This window comes from Penicillium cosmopolitanum, assembly GCF_028827165.1.
Source record: "Penicillium cosmopolitanum strain IBT 29677 chromosome Unknown utg000009l:1.0-9042332.0:1.0-9050551.0, whole genome shotgun sequence".
NCBI lineage: Eukaryota > Fungi > Ascomycota > Eurotiomycetes > Eurotiales > Aspergillaceae > Penicillium > Penicillium cosmopolitanum.
Genome location: NW_026622679.1, coordinates 2,330,304 through 2,356,430, shown reverse-complemented (window position 1 = coordinate 2,356,430; position 26,127 = coordinate 2,330,304). Strand labels below are relative to the sequence as shown.

General features: G+C 51.6%; 9 protein-coding genes across 9 annotated transcripts; 5 read left to right on the top strand and 4 right to left on the bottom strand.

Annotated features, from left to right (window-relative positions):
- Nucleotides 1–289: 289 nt before the first annotated feature.
- Nucleotides 290–2,074, bottom strand: N7509_008978 (carbohydrate-binding module family 48 protein; the record flags this gene model as incomplete). Its single annotated transcript, XM_056633615.1, has 4 exons — nucleotides 290–371; nucleotides 431–1,455; nucleotides 1,736–1,868; nucleotides 2,052–2,074. The coding sequence occupies 4 exons, from the start codon at nucleotides 2,072–2,074 to the stop codon at nucleotides 290–292; spliced, it is 1,263 nt and encodes a 420-aa protein (XP_056484235.1).
- Nucleotides 2,075–3,670: 1,596 nt separating this feature from the next.
- N7509_008977 (cyclic nucleotide-binding domain-containing protein) lies at nucleotides 3,671–4,918 on the top strand (the record flags this gene model as incomplete). The annotated part of the gene is made up of 1 exon (XM_056633614.1): nucleotides 3,671–4,918. The coding sequence occupies one exon, from the start codon at nucleotides 3,671–3,673 to the stop codon at nucleotides 4,916–4,918; it is 1,248 nt and encodes a 415-aa protein (XP_056484234.1).
- Nucleotides 4,919–5,435: 517 nt separating this feature from the next.
- N7509_008976 (uncharacterized protein) lies at nucleotides 5,436–6,301 on the bottom strand (the record flags this gene model as incomplete). The annotated part of the gene is made up of 2 exons (XM_056633613.1): nucleotides 5,436–5,731; nucleotides 5,791–6,301. The coding sequence occupies 2 exons, from the start codon at nucleotides 6,299–6,301 to the stop codon at nucleotides 5,436–5,438; spliced, it is 807 nt and encodes a 268-aa protein (XP_056484233.1).
- Nucleotides 6,302–7,180: 879 nt separating this feature from the next.
- N7509_008975 (forkhead domain protein) lies at nucleotides 7,181–10,860 on the top strand (the record flags this gene model as incomplete). The annotated part of the gene is made up of 3 exons (XM_056633612.1): nucleotides 7,181–9,098; nucleotides 9,169–9,816; nucleotides 10,211–10,860. The coding sequence occupies 3 exons, from the start codon at nucleotides 7,181–7,183 to the stop codon at nucleotides 10,858–10,860; spliced, it is 3,216 nt and encodes a 1,071-aa protein (XP_056484232.1).
- Nucleotides 10,861–13,829: 2,969 nt separating this feature from the next.
- Nucleotides 13,830–15,245, top strand: N7509_008974 (uncharacterized protein; the record flags this gene model as incomplete). The annotated part of the gene is made up of 1 exon (XM_056633611.1): nucleotides 13,830–15,245. The coding sequence occupies one exon, from the start codon at nucleotides 13,830–13,832 to the stop codon at nucleotides 15,243–15,245; it is 1,416 nt and encodes a 471-aa protein (XP_056484231.1).
- A 1,900-nt stretch (nucleotides 15,246–17,145) lies between these two features.
- N7509_008973 (acid phosphatase DET1) lies at nucleotides 17,146–18,957 on the bottom strand (the record flags this gene model as incomplete). The annotated part of the gene is made up of 2 exons (XM_056633610.1): nucleotides 17,146–18,876; nucleotides 18,943–18,957. 2 exons carry the CDS (start codon nucleotides 18,955–18,957, stop codon nucleotides 17,146–17,148), a joined length of 1,746 nt encoding a protein of 581 aa, XP_056484230.1.
- A 326-nt stretch (nucleotides 18,958–19,283) lies between these two features.
- N7509_008972 (Dor1-like family protein) lies at nucleotides 19,284–20,676 on the top strand (the record flags this gene model as incomplete). The annotated part of the gene is made up of 2 exons (XM_056633609.1): nucleotides 19,284–19,967; nucleotides 20,035–20,676. The coding sequence occupies 2 exons, from the start codon at nucleotides 19,284–19,286 to the stop codon at nucleotides 20,674–20,676; spliced, it is 1,326 nt and encodes a 441-aa protein (XP_056484229.1).
- Nucleotides 20,677–21,075: 399 nt separating this feature from the next.
- N7509_008971 (ELL-associated factor) lies at nucleotides 21,076–22,384 on the top strand (the record flags this gene model as incomplete). The annotated part of the gene is made up of 2 exons (XM_056633608.1): nucleotides 21,076–21,891; nucleotides 21,965–22,384. The coding sequence occupies 2 exons, from the start codon at nucleotides 21,076–21,078 to the stop codon at nucleotides 22,382–22,384; spliced, it is 1,236 nt and encodes a 411-aa protein (XP_056484228.1).
- A 309-nt stretch (nucleotides 22,385–22,693) lies between these two features.
- Nucleotides 22,694–25,210, bottom strand: N7509_008970 (uncharacterized protein; the record flags this gene model as incomplete). Its single annotated transcript, XM_056633607.1, has 5 exons — nucleotides 22,694–23,739; nucleotides 23,961–24,132; nucleotides 24,190–24,597; nucleotides 24,664–24,799; nucleotides 24,858–25,210. 5 exons carry the CDS (start codon nucleotides 25,208–25,210, stop codon nucleotides 22,694–22,696), a joined length of 2,115 nt encoding a protein of 704 aa, XP_056484227.1.
- Nucleotides 25,211–26,127: the final 917 nt, after the last annotated feature.

Below are 26,127 nucleotides of genomic sequence, written 5' to 3'. Positions count from 1 at the left end.
ATAAGTCAGTTTAAGATATATTCCTAGACCAAGGATGTCCATCGCGAATTGGTATTAGAGGACAGCAAAAAATAAAAGGCTTGCTGGAATACAATGCGGTGCGGGCGAATGAGGTATCCAGATCAAAACACGATTAAACCAAACCGGAACGAAACGAAACCATGGAACACAAAACAGGCAGTGCAGCGCGTACAGTCATTGAGAGAGCGGCCTCTCCATTTCTTAATGCCACCGTCTAGTGTTTGAGTGAGGCAATCCTTCATAAGTTCAGAACAGAACAAGAGTGTATCTACTTGAGCTTTTCCTTGAGCTTGCTGAAGAATCCACTCAGTCGCTTCTTCTTCTTTTCATCCTTGGAGCTGCCCTCGGTGCTGCTCTTAGCTGCATCAGTGTTGGAAGACTCAGCGGGCTTGGCAGTGGTCGCTGGTACGGTCCGGTCTTCAGTTGCTGGGGCGGAGGTGGGGGCGGGAGCGGCTGATGCTCGTCCGGGGGAGGAGTCGAGGTTGGTGATACATCGGCCGAGTCCACTGGGGGGACAACGAGGCCTTGGCCTTGACCAGGTGCGGTAGATGTTGTAGCTGCGGTCGCAGTTGGTGCTGGGGCTCCTGCAGATTCCTCTACAGGTACCTTCGTGTGGAGCTCATTCTCCACATCTCTCTTCTCCACAACGGCTTTCTTGTTGGCAGTAGCCTCAGGGTCTTCGTGAGCTTCCGCAATCGACTCCTTCACTACCTCCGGAACCTCCTTCACCGGCTCGGTGCCATTCGTCTGTTTGTTCTTCTCGAGAGGAACTTCGGCAGCAAGAGCGGCGGTGGTCGAGGTGGGGGCCGCCGACTGGATGGTGACGCCAGGGTCGGCCATAGCGGCCTGTTGAGCAGGGCCACCAGCGTGGTAAAGCTCTTGTTCGGTGGAAGCAGCTCGCTGGGCAGGTCCGCCGATGGGAAGGCTGGACTCGGGAATGAGGTTCTTTGTCACTGGAGGCACGGTAAAGGCACTGGATCCAGCGGTGTCGTTCTGGGTTCCGGCGCTGCCTAAGGGCACGCTGTCGCCCTTTTCATAAGATTCCTTGTCTAGTCGCACAGTCGAGTCGACAGTGTTGCCATGGATTGTGCTAGGATCGGGGACCTTCTCGCCAGGGTTCAACTTGATGGGATTCCCGTAGCCACCCGAGGCTGGGATGGGGTTCACGGATAGTGTTTGCTCGGACTCTTGTCCCGGCGTCTCGGGGAAGGTACCGGGCAGGTTTCCGTTGGCCTCCTTGGGGACAGCCGCAGCCAGGGCCGCGGTTGTCGAATCGGGGGTCACACCAGACATGGTTGCGTTGGTAGCAGGTTCAAGTTGGGTTGGGGCGCTATCTTTGATCTCCTCCGGCAGAAGGATGTTGTTGATATTATCGTCTCCGTCGTTCTCCTCTCGAACACGCTTGTCAGTTGTCCAGATACCGTCGACAACGAACTTGAAAGAGTTGAATGTCAGCCTAAAGTTCCCCTCATTGCGTGGCACAGTGATTGGTTTTATAGTTTAGGAAAGCGGGACAGGCCAAGTGACGTCAGCGGGAGTGGTGAAGCGTCATTCGCTTTTTGCGCCATTGAGAAGCGGAAACTGGGGTTTTCTGGCCTCAGGCAGCAGCCCTCACCGCAACGTGCACGCCACAGGGGGGAGAAGAAAAGAAAAAAGGAAAAAAAAATTGGCAAATAGATTGCAAAGACGTAAAAGGAACAGGGCACGGGCATACCTTGTACTGAATCTTCTCACGTACCGGGAGCGACACTTCCTTGATAAAGATGCCGCCAACCCGGTCCAGTTTCACCGTCTTACCCCAATCATCGAAAGTGCCTGTGACGAACACCTCGTTCGCATCGTAAGGCCTACACACCAATGCGAGAAACCGACCAGTCAGCGATCCAATTCATTATGTCTGTGCCACGGGATGAGTCGAGCTCTTCCCGTGCGTCAGATATGGCCTCCGCTCAGCTGCGCAGAGAAAAGCAGACCGCCGAGCCCCGGCCGGATGCCGCGCGCGGGGAGGGGAGGGGGCAGATGGAACTCACCATTGGAATGTAAAAGTCCCCATTTCTGCTAGTGTGCACAGCCCCGCCACTGGAACCGAGGAGATTGAGGGTTTGGTGAAAGGTCAGGAGAGGAGAGAGAGGAAGAGGTTGGGAGAGAAGCGCGCTTGCAAGCTCCTTGGGATGAAATCGGGTGGGGTGTGACACAGACCTGTTCTGCCCTGATCTGAGCAACCCTAACTTCGCTGCCCCTATCTCGATCCTTTACCTGGTACGTTGATCTAGAACCTAGTCTAAAGCTACGATAGGAAGCGGCGTAGTAGTCGTAGTCGTAGTAGTCCTACTAGTACTCGTTAGCTCTCTCTACACCGCCAACCCCAAGCGGCGAGGAAGGAACAGCGAGCTCCCGTGGGTCCATGACACCTTGGTCAGCATGGACCATGAGTAAGCCAAAGCACAGGAACGTTACAATGTGCATGCGAAAATTTGGAAGGTATAAATATGGACATGGATATCAATATCAATATATTGATGATCTTGTGCGACCACAAAGTCTATCAAATTGATCTGTGAGGCAGTTTCAATGGTTCCCGCTGCAGTTTCCCCAGAGAAGAGGAAGGTGCAAAGGTGCGCAGGTCCGGCGATCGATGCGCCTCGCCCTTTCCGGGCGCCCAGGGAAAACCTAAAAGAGAAATCCAGTAGAATCTACAAAAGAAGAAGAGAAGAAGAAAGGGAGGAGGAAGCAAATTTCAACAAAGGGCAATCAATTATCCACAAGAGGGATTTAAAAAAAAGAATAAAACTTAAATACATGTGTTCAGTCCCGGAAAAGGATCACGGGTATCCGTAAAGCTGAAGGATAGACTGAAAACGGATAGATGACTTCAGTACTTTCCCATCTTTCGCCACTTTAACCTCTAGTAAGACGGTGGCGAAGTGTCAAAGGGTTGGCCGCGGGTTCTAGAAGACGCCTGGAAGGACGGCCGGGGACGAAGCTTCTTTTTAGTCGAGTGCACACACACACATACACCAACTGGGCTTCCTTCAGTGGGCCATCCACCATAGTCATAGGTATAGAAAGATACTCTATTATTCCCAAGGGAAAACCAGAGAATCATCGAATCGTACTCTGTACTCCGTACAATCTCCCCACCTGCAAAAACTCAACACGGGAACAAGTGACGTCGATCACCATGATCGACGGAAGAAGCTCAGACCAGGCCCCGACTTTACTCCTCTCTTACCCCTCCTCGCCTTTTTTTGACCGGGAGAACCTCTGCTGCTCCCCCCCAGAGGTCCGATTTTTGAGGCCAATTATCATCCCCCTCCTCCTTTAGCTCCAAGTGAGTCCTTGTCTTCACCCTCCCGTCTTTGCCTGCCTATAGGCTCTCTTCAAAGGCTGCTCTCCCCGTCTCCACTCCGAGCCCCTCCGTCTGCCTGCTCTTCTTCCCCTCAATGTTACTCACCCGTTAATATTCTTCCCTTCCCATTCTAACCATCCATCTGGAAGATTTCACCTGCTCATTTTCTCGCCCACTGTATCTCATCTCTCTTACACTCCCCCCGCCTATCTTCTCTACCAACTCTCTTCCCTCATCTCCATCTACCCGCCCAGTTCGGCCGGAGTGGCGGCCTCTCCGGCCCCTAGAATCGTCAGAGTCATGGCCCAAAGCTCAAACGCCCTTTCGGGCACTAGCCCCTTCCTCAACACCTCTACCAGATCCGACAAGGGCCCCAGCATCCAGAAGATCGCAGAAGACGAAGAATTCGAGGTGACGTCACCTACGGATGTGACGTTCAAGCAATCCAACGCCGCTGGCTCAGGGAGCCTGGCCTTCGGGGGCGGTGCGTTTGGTGAGGCGGGTTCACAAAGCGAAGGGGGTGCTGCACCGGGGTCGTTGTTCTCGCGAAGTCCCTTTGGCGACTCCGGGTCAGGTTCGGGATTGGGAGGAGACGAGCCGGGATCTCTGCCGACGGGATCCGCCCAGGGATTTCCGAGCAATTATGCGCTTGGTCGTCGAACCTCTGTCTCTGCAGAGTCCTTGAATCCCACGTCGGCGGGCTCGGATAGTTGGACGCCCCCACACCACCCCAAAAGTGAGGACCAGCTGGCCCGTCTCAAGACGGCGGTGAGCACCAACTTCCTTTTCTCTCACCTGGACGACGACCAATTCAAGACTGTCCTCGATGCCCTGGTTGAGAAGCCGATTCCTGCCAAGGGTATCAAGGTCATCTCGCAAGGTGACGCGGGTGACTACTTCTACATCGTTGAGAAGGGCCACTTCGATATCTACATTCACTCCTCCGGCTCGGTGCAACCTGGTCCCGATGGCCTAGGCAACAAGGTGGCCACTAATGGGCCCGGCGGCTCATTCGGTGAACTGGCACTGATGTATAATGCTCCGCGTGCTGCGACCGTCATTTCCACCGATGCTAAGAGCACTCTTTGGGCCTTGGACCGAATCACCTTCCGCCGCATTCTCATGGACTCTGCGTTCCAGCGCCGCCGCATGTATGAGGCTTTCCTCGAAGAGGTCCCTCTGCTCGCTTCTCTGAAGACTTACGAGCGGTCCAAGATCGCCGATGCCCTGGACACTATCAAGTATCCGGCCGACTCGACTATCATCTCTCAAGGCGACCCTGGTGACGCATTTTATCTGCTGGAGTCGGGTGAGGCGGAGGCTTTCAAGGATGGAACTTTGGTTAAGACCTATAGCCGTGGGGATTACTTTGGTGAACTGGCGTTGCTAGATGATAAGCCGCGTGCAGCCAGCATTGTCAGCAAGACCGATGTGAAGGTGGCACGTCTGGGCCGAGATGGGTTTAAGAGGCTGCTCGGACCCGTGGAGGAGATTATGCGACGCACCGACTATAAGGTGGAATCAGCCAAGTCTCCTGCTTCTTCATGAAATATGATATGATATGATGAAAATTCGAATGATGAGGCCTGCGCAGCAAGAAGAAGCTAGGACGCGACGTTAAATCGTTCACATTATCTCCTGTGAGACTTGACCGGCGATTTAAAGTCATGTTCTCTTCTGCTAGTTTCAACTCTTTTGTTTGGCTTTTTTTTCTTTCTTCTGTTTTCCCGCTTTTTCTCCATCTCTTATCTATTCCCAACCCATTCGCCACTCTTTACGACTTCCTGTACTTACAATCTTGTCTCTTTTACGCGATGCGGTCCCTCTGGCTAGGACCTACTGTCGTCCTTGTCATACTATCTTGCTGGTTGCTTATGAGTATCTCATGCTTCTTGGACCGAGCAAATTGACTAGAATTTCACGTTTAAATGATGCGGAGTATATTACATTCTTGTTATTTCGTAGTGAGGTATCATGGCATACGCCCATCAACTCAATAAGTTCTCTATTAATTATGTGTATGCAACAGTGCGATCAGTATCCCATATCAAATGGTATTCAACTATCACCGCGCAACTACCAGATCACTTCTCAGCACCCACTTCTCCCCACTGGTGACCTCCATCCCCTCATGCAGCATACAATGATCCCCATGGCGATGCAATAACGCTAGCCCCGTTTCGGGCGCCACGGATATTGGCTCTGGATTTGGATCTGCGCGCGTAGGTTCAGGATAGAAGACAGTCTCGCCGCCAGAGCAGGTGGTCAAGTAGATAAGTAGGGTCCAGGTTGTCCGCGCCGGCATGGACTTGGTAGACGAGGGTGGGAGGAAGGTCAAGACATTGGATTCGTCATCTAGATCTATTAGCCTAGGATACACCTGCGGGTGACAAAGGGGGGGGGGAGTAAGATGACCATACAATGCTGTGCAAAGAATTGACCGGGGGAATATCGATAGATGCGAATATTCGGGTTCAGGCCCAATGGCTCTCCGCCCCAGATCTGCTTGCGTTTCTGCGCCAGATCTGTGGGTGGTTTGCCTTCTTCATTATCACCATAATCATCGTAGTTGTATTCATCTTCGTCAAAGCGGGTGGTGACTAGCTCCTTCAATGCCGTTCCACTCCACACCATCTCCGCAAACCGCGTGTCTTCTATCTGGAACCGGTCATTCACGCGCACCGCCTCATCCTTCTTTGGCTTGCCGGGTGTGGTAGTTAGAGGTAATGAGGCTAGGAATGAGGCGTAGGACTTGCACAGGGTGCCGGGGAAGAAGTTGCGAATTAGATAGATCTGGTCGGTGAGAAGAGGAGTGAGGGTCAGGTCGGCGGCAGGGAGGAGTGGGCGAAGCGGCGGCCAGTTTGGAGGCGCCGCGGAGGACTTGCGGGTTGGCGGGGGCGGTTTAGGGTCGGGCTTTTTGGCTTTAGGCATGGCGTTGAGGTGAGATGTGCCAGTGTGTCAAGGTCAGTGCCAGTGGATCGTTAAATTGGAGATTGGAGCGAGGGGTTGTGCGCCGATAAGATGTTGCCCGGTCCAATCCCTCGGTTCTGCACTCCGCTTCCCCCACAGTATGTATGACCTGCATGAGGGTCAAGGGAGGTAGTGCTGGGTTGAGAGGGTATGAAGTACGAAATTATTCGAAGGGGGAGTCATCAGACAGGGAGGGTTAATTGCCTACTGGTGGTTGGTTAGCTAAAGCTCTGAATATCCGTCTTAAATCCGCGGGATGTACAATTGGCATATGCCAGTGTATATATGGGCAGAATACTAGAATTGATTACTACTAGTACTCCTAGTAGTTCTATATTCCGGAGTCAGCTCCGACTGCATTAAAAGCTTGAATAAATCAAATCCACCTAGGTAGAGACTTAGCAAGTACCCTCTGGAATATCTACACCTCGATCCATTAATGTATGCATATCCCATTCAACACAGACTGTCGACCATCGGTGTACAGGCACCAAGTGGATCCTCCAGGTTCGAGCGGGGCGAAAGAAAATTTGTCCCGGATCGTCTCCAGGGGGGGTGGTCCAGTTTGATTCTGCAGGTCGATGGGATCTGGTCTTGGATCTTCATTCATATTCTCCCTCTATAATATTTTCTCTTCTCTCTCGATACCAGTCCCTCTCTCTGTGCTAGGCCCTTCCCCTCCTAGCCCGTTTCTAACTCCCATACTCCCATTTCCCCATCATCTTCACGATGCAGTGATCATCTACGGGCGTCTGCAGCCACCAACCCGGCAAGCTTCACCGCCTTCCAGTGAGAACCGCCCAGCAAAAGCTGCTTCTTCCCTTGTCTCCTCCCAGAGCCATGTCGTCGCAGACCATGACGGCGCCAGCAGTGGGCCATCGACCGCCTGATTCAGGTCCAGATACGCCCATGCACGACTATGGCTACTCACAGAACGACCCTACATCTCCTACCGCCTCAAGGAGTGCCTCCGCAACTCGCGACATGCATAATTCTGCCCCAACCTCCAAGGCCTTGCCCGCCACCTCTATGGGAATCAAGACTGAACCCACCGATACCCATGACTCCGACGTGAATGTTTCCGAGCACCAGAAGGACCTCAACACTCAATCCGCCGCCGGCGCCCTCCTCGCCCAACTACTGGGGAATCCTTCTGCGCCGAACTCGGCCGATGCGACGGGAAACCAGCATTCCGGACAACAATTAGACGACCAGGATGTCAAGATGGACGACTCAAATGGCTTTCCCGCAGTTGATCAATCTGCCCACAGCAGCATTGCGCTAGATTTCCAGCTCCCGCAAGATTCAACCTCGGTATCAAGGATCATCCAAAGTACTCCCAACGGACACGGGAAACCGGCTACTGACATTCTGGCGGAAATTGATGCGACACAGCAAGATGGAGGGATGGCCGCGCATCGGCCGTCGGATGCGAGTGCTATGGAACCCCTGTCTGACCCGTTGAATCCCAAATCAAACCTGGAACCATCCCTTCTTCCTCCCTTCGATTTCGCCGCAGTTCCCAAAAATGCTTTCGAGGCTCTCCAGCAGAACGAGCTGCTCACGGCCGCCTATCTCTCGCAAGGAGCTGATCTATCAGCCCTCGGATATCAAGATGGATCAACTTCGGTGGCTGGGTCGGAACCGAAGATCCAAGCGTTCGCCAAGTTAGAGTTTGATGATGGCCATTTTTATGTCAATACTTATTCGTTCATTCTGGGACGAGATGTTCGGGCCGCCCGCGCCGCCCATCAGCGAGAAATTCAGTTCCGGCAGGCCGTGCGGAGTTCTCGAGCAAAGAGTTCGAGTGGCGGCAATGCCTCTCATACGCCGAACAGGATGAAACGGGAGGAAAGCGCTGCCATGATGGGAAGCGTGGTCAGCGACCGCGGTGGTATCATGGGATTCGATCCAGATGTCCCCCCACATCTTCCAGCCAACCTGAACATCAGCAGGCGCTCATCGAAATCTTCATTTGATGATTCTGCGATGCCCTTGAGTGCCAACCCTGCCCAATTACAAACAACAACTGTGACGGATTATAATGCACTCGCTATGCAATCTTTGCAATCAGAGAACAATGGGGATGCAAAGCCTGTTGATGCTTTAGCCTTGCTCCCATCTCCCGACTCATGCCCTACAATTCCTATTCACCCTCCTTCAACGATTGATGGTACCGCTGCCGGGCACCGGGGCATCTCCCGTCGCCATGTTCGCATCTCTTACAATTTTGATCGCAACCTCTTTGAGATGGAAGTTATGGGCCGGAATGGTGCTTTTATTGGGGCCGATTGGCTTTCTCCCGGTCAGCTTCGTCCGTTACATAGTGGTGACTACATCCAAATTGGTGGTGTACGGATACGCTTCTTGTTACCTGATGTTCCCATTGGCGAGACTGGAGCGGATCGAATGGAGGAGCCACAGCAGCACCCAGAAGACGAGGGCGCAGATGCAGATGCAGATGCAGACATCGATGCTGCTCACGAGATTGATGCTGAACATGAGATCGACGACATGGACAAGGGTCTGAGCGACAGTCCTGATAGCAAAGATCTTTCCAAGTCCAATCTCTCCCTCAAATCCAAGGATGACGATCCCACGAAGCCTGTTCCTTCAATCGAATCGGGTGGTGATAAAGGCGACCAGCCGGCCCGTCGTCGTGGCCCCGGCCGACCTCCAAAGGATGGTATCATGTCGAAACGTGAAAGGGCCGAGTTGGCTCGGGAGCAGAAGATTGCTGCGAAACGCGAAGCTAATGGTGGTGTCACTCCACCGGCAGCCAGCCGACCTCCTCTTCCTCCTCCCCCCTACTTCTGCTTCCAAGGCAGGCAAGACGATAACGACCAAGGAATCGGTTGGAGCCGAATCTCCAACTTCCTCTGTCAAACCTTCTGAGAAGCGCAAATACACGAAGAGAAAGAAGGGCGATGGCACACCTATGGATTTCCCTCTTCCGTCCACAGAAGGTGGCCAATTCTCTACAGAACAACGGCCCGAGGAATATGTCAAACCCCCACCAGTCAAGAAGCGCAAGCCATCACGGTCACCATCTCCCAACTACCCTCCGGAGTCTGCTTACTCGCCGGAGGATCTGGCCAAGCCTCCTTACAACTACGCGGTTCTAATCTTCGACGCTCTGACGGAGGCCGGCACTCCCATGACCCTGAAACAGATATACCGTGCATTGAAGCTCAAATATCCATACTTCCGCTTCAAGTGCGAGACCGAAGGTTGGACATCCAGTGTGCGGCACAATCTCAATGGCAATGGACACCTATTCATGCACGCAGAAAGAGATGGCAAGGGATGGTCATGGCAACTTCGACCTGGCGCATCTGTTGAGAAGGAGAAGAAGAGGCGTCCTTCACCTCCGCCTCCCCAGGCTCCTCCTGTCCCTCCACCCCAGCAGTATATGCCTCCCATGCCTCACTCCTACGCACCACCTTCTGGTCATCCGGCACCGATGCCAAACCAGCGTCAGCATCAGCACCAGCACCAGCACCAGCCTTTCCAATTCTCTACGATGCCGTCGAACTTCTCTGCGCCGTCAACAACCCCTCAACATTCAAGTCCCTACCCTCCCCCCTCGACTGCAGGTCCTCCCGTCTCGACTCCTGTTCCTCCTGTTCCTCCTGTTCCTCCTGCTGCTTCGGCGCCTGCGCCTGTACCTGCGCCTGTACCGGCTCCAGCACCGACCCCCACCGCTGCGCCGGCTCCAGCCCCAGCTTCTGCGCCGGAGGCAGCCTCTGCTCCCGTTCCTGTATCGGCTCCGGCTCCAGTACCGGCACAAGCACCAGCACCTGCACCAGCACCTGCTCCAGCTCCAGCTCCAGCCCCGGTACCAGCTCCTGCATCTTTCCCGATACCAAGCACCATTCGAAGCAGCCTTCCGGCAGCCTTCGCTCGAACAATCCCCTCTACCTACACCTCACCCTACGCCACCAATCCCTCTCCGCAGGCAGCGCAAAACCAGCCGTCACAGACGCCGCAACCTGGCCAAGGACCGCCGCCGCCGCAACATCATCAATCCCCCCTACTCAACCCCCAAACCCCCATCATCTCAACCTCCACATATCAATACCCAACACCAATCGTTCCCTCCTCCGGCTGGGCCATCTTACCAACACCAGCATCAGCAACCTGTTCAGTCCCAGCCACATCCGCAGCAGCCTCACCATGTGCCACCTCCGCATCATCAGGCGCAGCAGCCGCGTCCACCACCGCCCGGACCTCAGGGTCATCAGCAGCAGCCGCACCCTGCACAGTCCAACCCGGGACCAACCGGACCACCGGAGCCGTCGTCGTTCAATGAGCGCGCCAACAAGGCCCTTGACGATTTTGAGGCCGTGCTTATGGAGGACTACGAAGACAAGAACTACATCCGGGAAGTCCTCCGCAGTGCTCGCGCTCGGGTCCTCGGCAATGCCACGGAAAGTTCATTCCCTGGTGGAGAACCGAAGGACGAAAAGGTCATTATGGATGTACTGAGCAGCCTGGTCGGAAGCCTAAAGGACGAGTAAAAAAAGGAAGAAAAGCAGCGCAGGCTTAACCCGATGCTTTTCTCCCCCGTCACGAACTCACGACTCATTTATTTTTTTACTATTTACCGCCTTGGGACATTGGTCCCGGAGTTTTATTTTCGTTGCACTTGGACTCGCACTCGCACCTACACCCACATCTTCCTGCTGCCTGCTGGGAGCTGACTGTGGGCTCGACCGGGAGGCGAGGGGAAACAAAAAAGGGGAATAGTCCCCTCTTGTCCCTCTCCCCTGACGACTTATCGAGTATACGAGTCTATGTCATTTGTTTGCGCTTCTGGGTTCTTCTTGAATCTTAGTGATATCCCTCTGTTCTGTTCAGGCAGCCGAGCTCCTGGACTGTTTCACATCTTTTGTTTTTCAACACCTTTGGAATCCTCTTGCACCTCGTGATTGGTCACGGATGCCTTAAAAATCAAAAAGCTAGCATATAGAAATACCAAATCATTTCACAATATTCTCGTTTCCTTCTATCTTATGCAGACACTGCCTAGGTGTAGTCCTTTGGCGCTCATACTACTATATTATGCGTCATTTATTGCCCAAGCCTGGCAGCTGAATAGTACCTACTACTAGGTATCTGTCTCTGCCAATCCATATTTGATTTTCAGGTCCCTTTTCAATAAGCATGCAGAGTCGGCTGGATTTCAAGGTTTTCGGCAGGTACTCCGTCCCTCATAGTAGTACTCCGTTAATTCCGGATTTCAGATGCGATATTTCTATATTTCTCATCCAATCTAGATCCAGACCCACTGCAAGTTCCTTTCCTTTCCTTTCCTTTTTCTACAGTCTGTTCCGCCAACCCCCTCCCTCCCCACCAAAGAGGGGCCGCGCCCGGAAATTCCCTATGGCGGGGTTCAGGAGGTGAGAAGTGCCCAACTGTACCTACAGTATTGGGCCGAGCGTAGCCGGAGCCGGTGAGAACGGTCCACCGGGAGGAGTCGAACTAGTCAACTAGTCACTAGTGAGGGGACTAGGCTGGGTCCTGGTGAGTTTATTGTGTTGCCCTAGGCGTAACCATGGATACATCGGGGAGTTTAGATAGTTTCTATGTAAGTTGATAGCTAGATGGGGGGAATATACGGAGTATATATGTATGTACATACATAGATGGGAGGCGAGGGATGCATTGGAGTCAGGAGGGACGGCGACACACAGCAACCATGCAGGCAGGATATTGCAGTGCCGCCAGCGGGTCGAGGACTCCGAATCCCTCCAGCGTCAGTACGGAGTACAGTACATATCCGTACTCCGTATTCCGTACTCTGTAATGTACAGCTGTTCGCCCCCCCCTCTCAAGACAAAATAGAATAATGGCTCAAAGGGGATCCGGTCCAATGAGCAACGCCCATCGCCTTGGTGTCGGGGTGTTGCCTCTCTCCCTTCTCGAGTGCCTGGGTGTCTCTGTTCCCAGCCCACAGGGCACCACTGCCACCATGCGGAATGACGCTATTGCACACCGCAGGGATCACTGGTTTGACCGGCCCCGGTGACTCAGAGTCCCGGTAACAAAAGTCATAGCCCTTACTTGGTTGTACGGGGTGATGGCGGGGGAAATGGCAATGGCAATGGCAATGGGTGCTGTCGGATAGTGGATAATGATGGCGGATGACGGACGCGGAAGCGTGTGATTGGATTTGCCTCTGGGGAGGCACTGCTGTCGTGTGAAATCGTACTTGGATGCAGCTGGTCACCATCACCATCACGGTCACGGTCACGGCGCAACGGCTGTATGTTCTCTTCCTTCTGGAGGAGCCACGCTCAGACCCGTGAAGAGTCTCCACCCGTCATTGGGGGACATTGATTAGTCATGTATGGCCCGCACGAGTCTGTGGGCCTTTTTTTAGATTTTCTTTTTTTTTCCTTTTTTTCCTTTTGGGTTTCTTTTTCTCGGTGGTTGCATTGGACATGGCTTGGTCCCTAAAAATCGGATAGAATACCAGAGGGTGAATCCATTCATCCCTATATAGTATAGTCAAGGCCAGCCAAATTATTCTTAGACCAGTAGGCCTGTTCTGCTCTGCTGTTGTTGCTGCTGCTGCTTCTGTACTCCGTAGCTCCTGCTGTATTTATTGTATGGTGACTGTACACTGTACACACCGGGGCGGTTTCGGGTTGAGTACTGGTAATTTTGGGTGTATTGGGGTGACAACTTCCCCTACAACTTCCCTGCCCAAACGGGCCACCAGCAGTGGTTGTGGCGGAAAGTGCTACTAGTCCACACAGTCCACACTCTTCTCGGGTCGAGGCCTGTCACACGGTTACCAGATTACCATACCCATACACACACTTCCACCTCTTCACACAATCGCCCTGGCCACTTCAACTTCCTTCTCTCACCTCCCCTTTTTCTATCTCTCCAATCCTCTCCCCTTTCCCCTTTTCCAACGAGCTTTTCACTAAGTGTCGTTGCTGACCTCTTCCTGAGGTTTGCCTCTACGCGAGGGAATCATTTTTGTGTTCTTCTTTCTCCCTATTCGTTTTGGGTTCCCCCCCAGAACGTCTCTGTGTGTGTCCTGGTAAAAATATCTTCGGTGTTAGGGATCCGCCTACGAAACCACCAACTCATCTCGTGGTTTTGTGATTGGAATTTACCGCCTACTCGACAACTTCCGAACTCATCTTCACAGATCTTTTGGTGTTCGGTTATCTCTATCCACCAACGCTCCTTCACTCGTTTGTCTTCGGTCCATTTGGTTGAAGATCTCTCAATGTCATTCAACTAGAGACGTTCACTACGACCATATCGGAGCGACGCGCTCTTTCACCTGCGCCCCTCTCTCCACCCTCCCGGACTCAGGACGTCGCGGAGTTGTAGACTGTTCGTCTCTCCCCTATCTCCTTTAGGCCTGCCCTTGTCGTGGCGCTGACCCCGGAGAATCGGATAACAGGCAAACGCGTCTACCTCACCCCGTCTTGACTGGTCTCTCCCCCCCTAACCCCCTCTCAATATGCCGTCTTTCTACTCCACAGGCCACGGCCTGCCCACCCCTCCTCACGTCAACAGCGGCGGTCGCCTGGACGAACCCCAGTTCTACCCCATTGGCTACCCTGCGTTCCCGCCTCGCTACCATCAGAGCGGCTCCGAATTTATCGAACAGTTCTCGCAATCCATGTGCTACGGAAAGCCAAACGCGATGAATCTACACCCTTCATCGGCACATCCGATGCACCCTCGGGATATGCACGCTATGGGCCAGCAGCAGATGTATGGTTCGGTGGCAAACGCTCTACCTCCGATTCGCTCCAACGTCCAGCTTCCCCCCATGGATAGTGCGATCCCGCAACAGTACCGTCGCCAGGATATTGCCCCGATGAAACAGCAGCACCAGGAACAGCCCCGCAAGGAGGAGAAAGCTACCGGAGGCGTCGCCGCCCATCTGGATTACGAGATGGATCGCATGTCCGACTTCGTGGCGGAAATGACCCAGGGAATGTATGATTTGTACAACACCAGAATCACCCTTTCAGATATTGACTTCGCGCGAAGCATCTCCCCAGGATCCTCAGTCCCCCCGCAGTTTCGGAAATACGTCTATCAAATCTTGTCTTCGACACGCCTGCCAAGCTCGACTATTCTCCTCGGCCTCTTCTACCTGTCCAGCCGCATGCGAATGCTCTCTTCGCAGCGCGCCTTCCAGTCAAGCAGTGGCCAAATTTACCGCATGCTGACCGTGGCCCTGCTTCTTGGAAGCAAGTTCCTCGACGATAACACTTTCCAGAACAAGTCGTGGGCCGAAGTTAGCAACATTCCCGTGGCTGAATTGAACAAGCTGGAGCTCGAGTGGCTCTTCGCCTTTGACTGGAAGATCCACGATCGTATTTATGAACAACAGGATGGCTTCGCCTCGTGGCGTCGTCACTGGGATACATGGAGCGCCAAGGCTAACGTTCGTGCCCACGAGTCTCGCCAGACCCTGTCGCCTCTGGACACCAACGTTGTTCGCCAACAGGCCACCTCCAAGCCCCTCATGTCGCCCGAAGGCCCTATCCCGCCTCAATACCAACGCGGCACCCACGTTGAAAGTTCCTGGCTCAACCCGGCAGCCTCCGAGTACTCGCCGCCCTCGGCTCCGCACAGTGGACCGAATACGCCCGACTACTACTCGGTTGGTCCTTCGGCCTACTCGAACCCACCTCCGCCCTATTCACGGGCTTGGATGCCCCCGCCGCCTCAGTACATTCTTCAGTCCGCACCCCGATCGCAACCCCCGTCCTACCATCATACTCCGGCGTATGGTCTGCCCTTCGCCCAGAGTGTCTGGACCGGCCATGGATCGTCGTGTGCCTGCATGTACTGTGCTAAGCATCTTGAGCATTACATGTGCAACAGCGCCTTCCCTGCGCTACAGCCTATTGCTGCATAATTGTTGCAGGCCAGGCCACATTTGTTACTCTCTGATGTCTTTGCAGCTGATTCCTTTTTATGATTACGATTGAAACCGACGACAGCCCTGGCGTCCCTGGTCTCGTCGTCCTTTTTTCACCATTTACTTTTCTTACTTCTTGATCACTTCTTTCTCACCAGTTCCTTCCGCGGCTTTAGAATTTTTCATTTTCGACGTTTGGGTGATATTGCATGGGTTCTTTTTTCGATGATACCGTTGTCCTTTTTTCTCTCCTTTTTTTGTCCTTTGTTCCTTCGACGTTTTCTACGCCCTCTTCATTTTCTGGTTAGCTGGCCTAAGACTCAACTCACAACTTGAGCGATCGGCATTGCACGTCAACCACCGAAAAGTACTTTTGTTCTGCGATCTGCTGGTTCGTGTCGGCTCAGCGAAAAACTCAAAAAAATGCAAAAAAAAGAGGAAAAAACGCTCCTGCGGCGACATTAGCACGCTCCGGCCAATCCATGACCTCAACTCTCGTTCATCGCGCCGTCCATACTGTACCTCGGTATGTCGGACGTTCGTGTCACCACTTGAGCTTCGTCGGATCATTTTTGTCCTGCCGGCCTCGCCCCCAGTGAGGTCGGTGGCCGGGGCCGCAGTCACGACGATCACGAATACCCTTAAAATCTGACCTTGTTTATTACCCATGACCTTGTTCGGTCCATATCTTCGGTTCATTTCTTTCCTCCATTTTCAACCTCCTGGCATTTCGTCTGGCGGTGACTACCCATAGAATGCTTCTATTTCTTCTTTTCCACTTTCGTCCTCCCTTCAAATCGGTACATTATTTCACAATTTTCAATTCCCTCACGCTACAGTCTCTACCCGGCGTTAATACTTCGCTTCTCTCATCTTCTGCAATCGCCCTTATTTTGTTTTCTCCGATCCGCGATCCGCGATTACATTCCATTTGACTCGATTCGCTTCACCAAACTGAATTCTTGTCTTTTTTGATATTTCTTCGTTTAACGACCCGGTCGATGAATCTCTCCACTCTCCGAGCTGGAGTCTATACCGACCCGCCCTTTCCCTTCTTCAGATCTCCCGTTTGGCGGTGGGTGCTTGGATCTAAAAGGAATGGGCTTGGTGGTTCCTGATTTATCGGTATCTGCGTCCCTCCATTCTTCTTCCTTTCCCTGCACAATCTGCCCCACCCCATTCGGGATCGAGCCAGGTTCCTGACAACCTGGTTTGTGTGTAGTCTATTGGTGCTTTGTCTTCTTTGTTCTTTCTGTCAATTCCCTTTGTCCAGTTCTATACCAACTCGTCTCGCTACTCATTTTTATGGTCTGATCCCGGTGGCCGCTAGTGTCGAGTTGTCTGGGTCTTTGTGTTTTGAGCTTGAGGTTTTGAAGATGATTCATTTTAAGATACAAAAAAACAAAAAAAAAATAAACAAATAAACAAGGCAAACTATGATCTTTGTCCTTCTGCCCTAGCGTTTCGTAGTTAAATGTAGTCAAGTTAGTTGATTACATCGATTGGTCGGCATCCTAGGCAAAGCAATACCTGATCAGCCATAGGTCTCCGATTACTATTAGTACAGGTACTATGTGACTCGGGAAAAAAGTTTGATGATGAAACATGAAAACAAGACTCATTTTTGTACTATCTCAATAAATTAAATCACTCATTTTAATCATATCGTCATAATCCTAACCCGTGGACAGGGTTCATATCCAAGAAACCCAAAATAAATCAAACACAAACCAAAAACAAACCATGCATGCATGCACATGCCATCGAATCCGAAGCCTTAACCAATTTAACCCACCTGACCCAATTTGATTGATGCATGGAAAAGAAGATGCAGGTCTAAAAGAAAGCCCAGGTCCAAGCACAGGTCAATAATAAAAAGAGAAAAAAACATAACCATCTAGTATACGCTTCCGCGTAAACTCTGATCTTCTTTTTGTCGTTCCTCTAGCGAGAGCTGTTCCATTTGGTGCTCTTCATGCTTTTCGCACTCAATTTGCTGGGAGTCGTGACCCGGCGATGGTTCCGATCGTGAGTGCGTGGACATGTCATCGCCGTCGCCAAGAATATTCGCCATGCGATGCTGTGGTAGAGAGGGCGTGGACGAGGTATGTCGGTGGTGATGGTGATGGTGGTGTACATGCGGACGCGACTTCCTTGAATCCTCAGTGGGGTGGGTGCTGAGTTCGTCATCCCCGTCTTCTGAAAGGTCCTGTGATGGATTCATGGCTGACCGTGGCGGGCGAGATTGGGAAGTCGAATGGGAATGTAGTGGTCTATGAATCGCTCCTCGGGGAACGTGGTGTTCGGTGTCGGAGCATTCGTCGTCTGATGGCGCGAGGCTGTTGGCGCCGCTCATGGAGCCGCCTCCGTCTCGGCCGCCAAGGTGGAGAAGTGCTAGTTTCAGACAGGCTGTTGATGAGGATGTAGCGGGTGGATGAAGAAGATGGTCTTCGCTGTCACGCTGCAGGCTATGGAGATTTGGTCTGGTAGGGCGAGAACCATTGACCTTGGTTGCGGAGCTGGTATCACGAAGAGTGTTAATGTTATCGGTGTTCTGGCTTTCTGCAGCCGAGTATTCGTTCTCTTTAGTCGGTCGATGAGAACTATCGTTATTATTGTCATTATTCTGGTGCATTCCGTTGCTCTTCGGGAAACTGAAGCTGTTATCAAAGCTCTTGTTGTGCTTCGCAGGAGATTTGAGAGACCCTGAAGATGGCTGGTCAGTTTTGTTGTTGCCCTCCGCCTGGGAAGTCTCATTGTGGTTGTGTTCATGCTTGATAGACTCTATCAGCTGCGTCCTTAAGGATTGCTTCGCACCCGAGGCCATGCCATGAGTACATCCATCCGGACAGCCACCCCATTTTCTTCGAATCGGGACATTGTCCATAGGAGAAGTAGCAGCAGCTGGGTCAGTGCCCTTGCTTTTGCGTTCGCGGTCCCTCTCTTGATCCCTTTCCTTTTTCAGGTCGGACCAGGTTCGCAATTTATTCTCCAGGGTGTATTTGCCGTTGTCCTGGTTGTGGGTCATGATCACGAACTCGCAATGGTTGATGTTGCGCAGGTCTTCAAAATACTCAACACTCCAATGGTACCATTTCATCAAGAAGACCCGCGTCATGAGACCGTGGGTGACCAGGACGCAAACACTGGCGGTGTCTTCGTCGCCAAATAGTCGCCACAGCGATTCGTTGAACCCGCTCACTCGGTCATATGCATCTGCCGCGGACTCGCCGTTGGGAATACGATAGAAGAAATGGCCATAGTCTGCACGCTCCATCCACATGCGTTCCATTTCTGTAGAGCATGGCTGGAAGTTCCCAAAATCCTGCTCTCGCAGCCGGGGCTCCTCGTAGACCTTGATTGTGTGTCGGGGAAACGGAGACGGGGAGGGCGAGTCCGAGGTCAAGGACTCGAGCATTCCCTCTGTAGTTTCTCTTGTGCGGCGGTAGGGAGAGGTAAAGAAGTGAAGAGTATCATCGGGATTCAGGAGATCACGCAAGCGGCGGCCTGCTTCCTGTGCCTGACGATGTCCTTCGGGGGTGAGTTTGACCCGGTGATCTGGGGTTGTTTGATGGATATCTCTGTTTTTATTTCCTTCCGACTGCGCATGGCGAACGAGTATGATCATCTAGTTATAGCAATGCATCAGTCCCATGTCAAATCAAGTTTATTCGAGAGCAATAAAACCACTTACTCGTGGTTTCCCCATGGTTGCGGGTGCTATAAGTGGGAACAAGCACGATGCGGGGGAGGGGTAGACACTTGGTGGAGGGAGAATTCGAGTGAGTGCAAGAACTAGAAATCAAGAAAGTAAGGAGAGGTAGATATATGAAAAAGAGAAGCAACAAGAACTGGAACAGCCCGATTCTCCTGTTTCGAGCAAACAAGAAAGATTCCAGCAGGAGAGAAAGTCGAACGGCGCGCCGCGCCGCACGGACCACCACCGAAGTGTCCATCCACAGCGCGGCCTTTACGCAACGTCACTCCCTGACTCCCGAGTCACAAAGAGGGAGAGAGAGATATACTCGTACACATATGGCCGACTCATTACTTGAGCTGCTGGCTCCACACCTGCAGACCCAGACTCCAACCTCAACTCCAACTCACGATGCCACCACCGAGCAGTATTTGACTCGCCTGTCTACTCTCTCCCTCGACTCTCTCCAATCCACTGAACCACAATCACTCGCACAATCCTCGCATTCAACCCTCCTCTCTCTCCAGGCCCTCTCCAACCGATCTCACCGGGCATTTATCACATCAGCCGATAACCTGTCGACACTCCGTACAAACATTCCCCAGTTGACGAGTGAGGCGCAACAGCTACGTGATGCCCTGCCCAAACTCGACGAGGAGACCGTGGGATTTTCCACCAAATACAGCAAGATTACAGACAATGCCGCTCTAGAACGACGAAAGAAGGCCATGCAGCTGGCCCGCAACGTTGATAGACTGTCTGATATTCTCGAATTACCATCCCTCCTCTCTACCGCCGTGTCTGCCGCCTCTGCCAACTCCGGTGCCGGTGCGGCATCCACCACCTATTCCTCCGCCCTCGATTTGCATGCACATATCAAGCGACTTCAAACTTTATACCCCGATTCTCCCCTGATTCAAGATGTCGTATCCCAGGCGGAGGATGCGATGAAAGAAATGACAACCAATCTGATTGCGGGACTCCGAACTCAAAACTTGCGGCTGGCAGCTGGAATGCGAACCGTCGGGTGGCTGCGACGAGTGGCACCAGATTTGGAGGCACTGCATAATGATACAACATCGGGGGGAGGGGGGAGGGGAAGGGGCACTGGGTGCTGTTTTCTTGATCTGCCGACTGGCACACTTGGTGTCGACCTTGGAGGCATTAGAACCACTTCGGGAGTTAGCCGATCAAGAAACACAGCGAAGGACTCACGCAAAGGAAAAACCCGAGACCTGGTCGAATGGTCAACAAACCGACCGCTACTTGAAACGATATATTGAGATCTTCCGTGAACAAAGCTTTGCGATTGTCTCGCTATACAAGAACATATTCGACTCCGAACAATCCGAGACTGAAACGGCCGTGTCCGGGCTGAGAGGCATCAACAAGGCCGAAAAATTGGCATCCCAACCAGCGCGAACCAGTGATCCCTTGCAAAAACTGCCGCCCGCCCTCGCGACATTCCCGATGTACCTTGTGCAATTACTCACCGACACCATGCGGGCATATCTCCCCAACGTACGGGATCGAGGCTCACGAGAGAGTCTGCTTACGCAGCTTCTGTACTGTGCGGCTAGCCTTGGTCGCCTTGGGGGCGACTTTGGGATGATTCTGACGGAACTGGGTGATGAGGAGGAGCTCAGCTACGAATGGGAGGATGTAATGCGCAAGCACCGCGCGCTCGCCGGTCGACTGGAGCAATTGACCAGCCGAGTCGCTGTGCATTGATATTAGGATATCAGGATATCAGGATACCTAGATACCAAGTTGAAGCTTTGTAGATAGACCGGTAGTAATAATCGAGTGAGGTCTATACTATCTAGTATACTACTAGTAGTATCTATGTATCGAGTACCATGCCAATGTAATAAGTCCATGCAATAATCTAAGTAATAATCTAAGTAATAATCTAAGTATAGAACTTCTGGTAGGCGCCAAGACTCTCGGGTCTCCGCCTTTCGCCTTTCCCCATCCTTTTGTGTCACACTTCCCTTTCGTCTCCTCTTCTCCCCCTTCTCCTTCTCCTCCTCCTCCTCCTCCTACAAATTCCCTTGATCCCTCCTACTTTTCCCTTCTGAATGTCGCCCAGTTCCACCTCCCCTTGACTATATTTAGCAGCGCGGAGTCATGGCCGCCCCAACTATCTCGACCATGATTGACCCGACCAAACAGGCCGAGTACCCCATTGTTCTGGGGGAAAGACTAGCCAACGACACAGCGTCTAGCCGATTGATCAATGTCAACTATAACTATAAAACCAAGTCCGCAACCCCAACTCAGCGTTCGACTATCACACCTTCCTCCCTGTCGCGCGATCTCTACGACCTTTCCGTCACCGATAAGGCCCCGGGCGCCGATCACAACTTGACGTATGCCTACCAGGGCAGCGAGGACCCGACCGACGAACGCAACCTGGTCTTGGTGTTCGACCCCGACCGCAAGGTTTTCGTCCTAGAGTCAGTTTCGACGAAACTGAACTTCAACCTTCGATCACGACCTGGAAAGACCGAGAAGGAGGTCCGCCACGAGAACCTGGAGCTTCTTCCGGTCTACCACGAAGACGATCACACCTCTTCGGACGATCGCAACGCTGGCAATACAAGTGAAGATGAAGGTCAGGCCGATGACAATAACCCCTATGACTTCCGCCATTTCCTTCGAAAGGGCGGCGCGGAGAACCAGCCGGCCTCGATATCTACTGCCACCACCCCGGAACCTGTCTACACCAGTAAGGCGACCACGCCGGTCTTCCAGGCCTCCAAGCCCGCTCCATCTTCAAAATCGGCCCCGGCTCCAGCCCCGAAGCCGATGTCTCGTCCGAAGAAGCAGGCAAATCCTCTTCGAGCACCCAAGCGACCTACGAAGCTGGCCGCTCCAACCGCTTCAACCAACTCAAACCCGCCCCGGTCAACTCCAGAGCCGCCGGCCGCGCCCACCCCCCGCGTGGACCCACATGATCATGAAGACACCCGGTCTATTCTCTCCCGATGCCGGCACTGGCTCCGCATCACAACAGACTGTTCAATCTCCAAATTCTAACATAATTGTCGATGGGGATCTAATCATCGATATGGGTTCGCCACCTCCATCTCGGGCCTTCAAGGTGAACCCTGCCTTTTTCTCATCTAACAACACTCCGACCGATGATCGAGATGAAGATGAAGAAGAGGAAGAGGATGAAATGGATAGTTTTCGTCTTCCTTCTCCTGCTCGAAACACCAACCCCCCACCCGTTGAGCATACTTCGGGGGGTGCTGGAGGTAGCAATGATATGGATGACGATGACTTTGATCCCCTGGCGGCAGAGATGGAAGCAGCCTTTGAAGAAACTGCCCGTGAAGAACAAGTCGCGCCTCGACAATATACGCAGACATCAACCTCTGCGCGGTACAATGTGCCAAGTGACGACGAGAGTGAGGTTAGCGAAGAAGAGTAAAGTATTACTGTATCGTTTGATTAATTTGCATGGCATCAGCATGGCGTTAGGTTGTATAATTTTTAGAGATACCATACTATCAGCAATGGAAATCAATTTCCTTTTATTAAGAAGCAACAGTATTCATTCAGTAACATCTCGGACTTTCAAATTACTCGGTGCCCTAAAAAAGGTGCGAAAATGGAGATAGTTAGCACTAGTAGTATATACGGACTAAGAATGATTATGGTAGATTACAATAGTAGAATTTCACTTTAGGCCCGAGTAATTACACAGTGCACGCAAATTCGAGACTAAAAGGACCAGCTACTAGTAGTTGAGGTAAGAATCTCCAAACGATCCTACCAAATCTCTTTCCAAAAGAGCATTGGCCCAATTTCTAATGAAACCTTGGTCCTCCGGTGTTACATTGCGTATCAAATGACCCTCAACTAGAACTCTTTCATCTAGCAGGCGTAACAGCTTTCGGCCCATATTTGGCCGGTCTTTTTGATCAGTGTCATCAAAGACGGTCAGACAGTACCATGGCCATTTGTCTCGCGATGTCAATGGCGTCTTGAAAATAACTGCACCCCGATCAAAGAAACACTCCCCATCTGCCCAGCGCAGCAACTCATCTAAGTTTGATCCAATGTATTCATCGGAGCTGCAGATCCTTTCCGTTGCGCACGAGTATCCGAAAATCGGCGACATGATAATTCCAGAAGAATGGTGGCCAAGGTTGATCCACAGATTTGATGTATATTCGCCGTGCGAGTCTTCTTTCATCCAGTCAAAGACCGGTGAGCCCGACTGGTCTTTCATGATAGTCAGTGTAAGACAGGAATTCCGTGCTGCTGCTCTCAAAGAATCTGACCCTGTCATTTCTTTCAAAACCGCGACTCTGTCTAACCCTAGAAGGAGTAACTTCTGGTTTCCTAGAAAGCTGGGTTGGCCTAGTTTGGCAATCGTCCAAAGAGAGCTTAGAGCATCGGAAGACCCGGTGATGGAGGTAATTTCTCGAACTATGCTATAGTCGCTGGGCCGGAGATATGACCGGAATGATGTGTGGGCGTAAACGGTTTCGTTGCTCTGGAGCAAAGGGTGTTCCTCCGTATCGCTAGACCCAGTCCACATATTCCTCAAGGCTGAGATAAAGCTCGCAGTGATTTGGATTGGGCGATCTAAATTGAACAGCTGCAGCAGATTTGCTGCATTCTGCCTCAAGCTTGCTGGGCTTGAAATTGATAGGATCATGGCGAGCTCTTCGGACGTTTCGGGCAGAGATAGAGATCGAAAGGTGAAAATCACTTTGTTTGCATCTTGAATAATGGAATTGGCCTCCCATGAACTAACATTAGGCGGACTTATGCATACTGGAGAAAATATCTCTGGCGAAGAATCACAAGGCAGGGTTTCTCGTAAATCAAGATCCTCGGGCTCTGGTGTTCTCGGGAACGATCCTGGGGACGAGGTGATGATGACCGAAACGACAGAGGTAGTCGATTCCGATCCTCATCGGAATCATATACCTCAAGATAACTTTGTTCTTTTCTGGAATGAGAAACTTGAGACTGTGCGTCACACCAGACGATACTTTCCGTCTCGCTTCTGGTGCAGTCGAAATCAGATTCATAGCTAGAAAGACAATTAATGACGTCTTCTCGATAGATGTCTGAAGCCCAGTCATATATCATGTCGATAATTAAACAAAGCTGCAGGGCATTGTCGTCACGCCGGATGGTGCCATTCCATAGTTCAATAATTTCCTTAATTCAAATTAGTTGATCGATTCTATTCTCTGCCCAGGTGCACCAGTGACCTACTGTGGTGTCCCCATTGGGTATACAAGCGTATACTTTCCACACATCTCCTATGTATGCAATGAACCATACCAAAGGCAAATAGCTTGGATTATGAAATTCTTCTTTGAAGGACCTCTGACACTTGACCGCTAATCTAATTGGAAAAGCAGTTTGTCGTTCCACGGCCTCGAAGTTAAATCCGGATACTTCTGATTTGGCCTCGAGGATAAGGAAAGGCAGGAGTAAGTCACTTGTAGTCTTGATAGGTGACCACACTATATCTGGGTAAGTTTCCTGTGCCAGACTTAGCGAAGGCGATCGGCGAAGGCCTAGTAGATAATCCGGCCTTCGAGTACCTGCGTCAGGTATATTGGGGTCATAGAACTTGGCTCCGCTTTTCCCGGCAAAGGCTTGGTTGACAACATGAAGCTATGACAGGAAAATGATAAGCCATTGATGCGCATTCTAGCAACTCAGCATTTTTGGCGTACTTACTTTTGCGAGTATGTCATCTTCACTACATATGCATAAAGTCTTATTCATTCGTATCTCACTGACCTTGTCTGCTGCTCGTGGACACGGTGGAATAGCTTGAAACTCAGATATCCATTGGTTTCTATTACATCTGTGACTGTTCATTTGTCAGAATCAAAACTTCAATCAGTACTAAGCGATGTCGGGAACCTTACCATGTAACATCCTCTTTAAAGCGACAAAAAAGATGATTCTCCGTATTTGCTCTCCAATCTTGTTCCTGGGCTCCCGATCTGCGACAATCGTCAGCAGTACATTGGAGAAGTCCAGTGTTATAGATTGTTTCTCTCATTTGTCTACCCCGAGGTGTACCTGCATGCCTCTTTGCTACCCCGAGGTACCCATCGTACTTGACGCCTTCAATTTCTCGAAAAAGCTTAAATAAGGACGCATATTGGGCAGGCCAGTGAGAGACAGGGAGAGGACCAAGAAAGTTGATCTTATGCTTCGCAATAAGCTCTCTCTCCTCATCTGGGCTCATCAATTTTCGCTTTGTTCTTGAGCTCATAGTGAAGGTTGAAGAAATCGAAACCACCGATTGAGGGCCGCAGAATTCCTTCGATCCAGGAGTGGCCGGTATTTATGGCTGCGCAAAACTAGTGCTGGGGCTGTTCATGCATCAGCCGCTTCTAGGCTTCTAGGCTGCCTTGTACCCCTACGAAGGATCGTACTTTGTACCTCTTACTAGTTTCTCCAGGGAATCGGTTATCTCGCGATATTTTTTGATATTTCCTGGGAATATGCAAGATCATGTGAGAATTGTTTCCAACAAGATCATACATCTCTCCGAAAGTCCACACTGACTTCTCTGGCTTTCCCACGCAAAGTCTAGTTGAGGTGGGGATTATCATTGCGGCCCGTTCCAGCGACGCGTGGGGCGAAGCTAAGAAGTATGGCCGCCACTCAGGAGAAGCTATTAGCCGCCGTTGGGGGCTATGAGACACCTAATTGCGGGGATTTTTCAGATGTTGGCCAGTTATAGCTCTAGGTCGGAGAATAGGAGACGAATAGTAGGTTTGATTTGATGATCATGCTTGTAAATCCTTTCAATCTCACGAGACTCTAAAAGGCCTGCACAACTTGAACATCTTGGTTCGTCTTTTATTGAAAGTAAAAGCGTCCAACCCGTGGCTGAAAATTGATATTCGCCTCATTTATCTGTCGTGTAACTAGATAATAGGAGGAAAACATAGGAAAGAAGCTCAGAATGAAGAGAATGTATCTGATTCTGAATCGATCTAAAGCCCATGTCCTAGTAAGAAAATAGGCTATTAAGCATATTTCACAATTGTACTTGTCTCCATGCCTTCTTCCAACTCACTTTAGACAACTTTTTCTGGATATTTGCAAGTGCTTTCTTGAATTTCCCGCCCTTTAGCTCAATACAAATCCAATTCCAGTTGAAAACTCGCAGGAATATGGAGA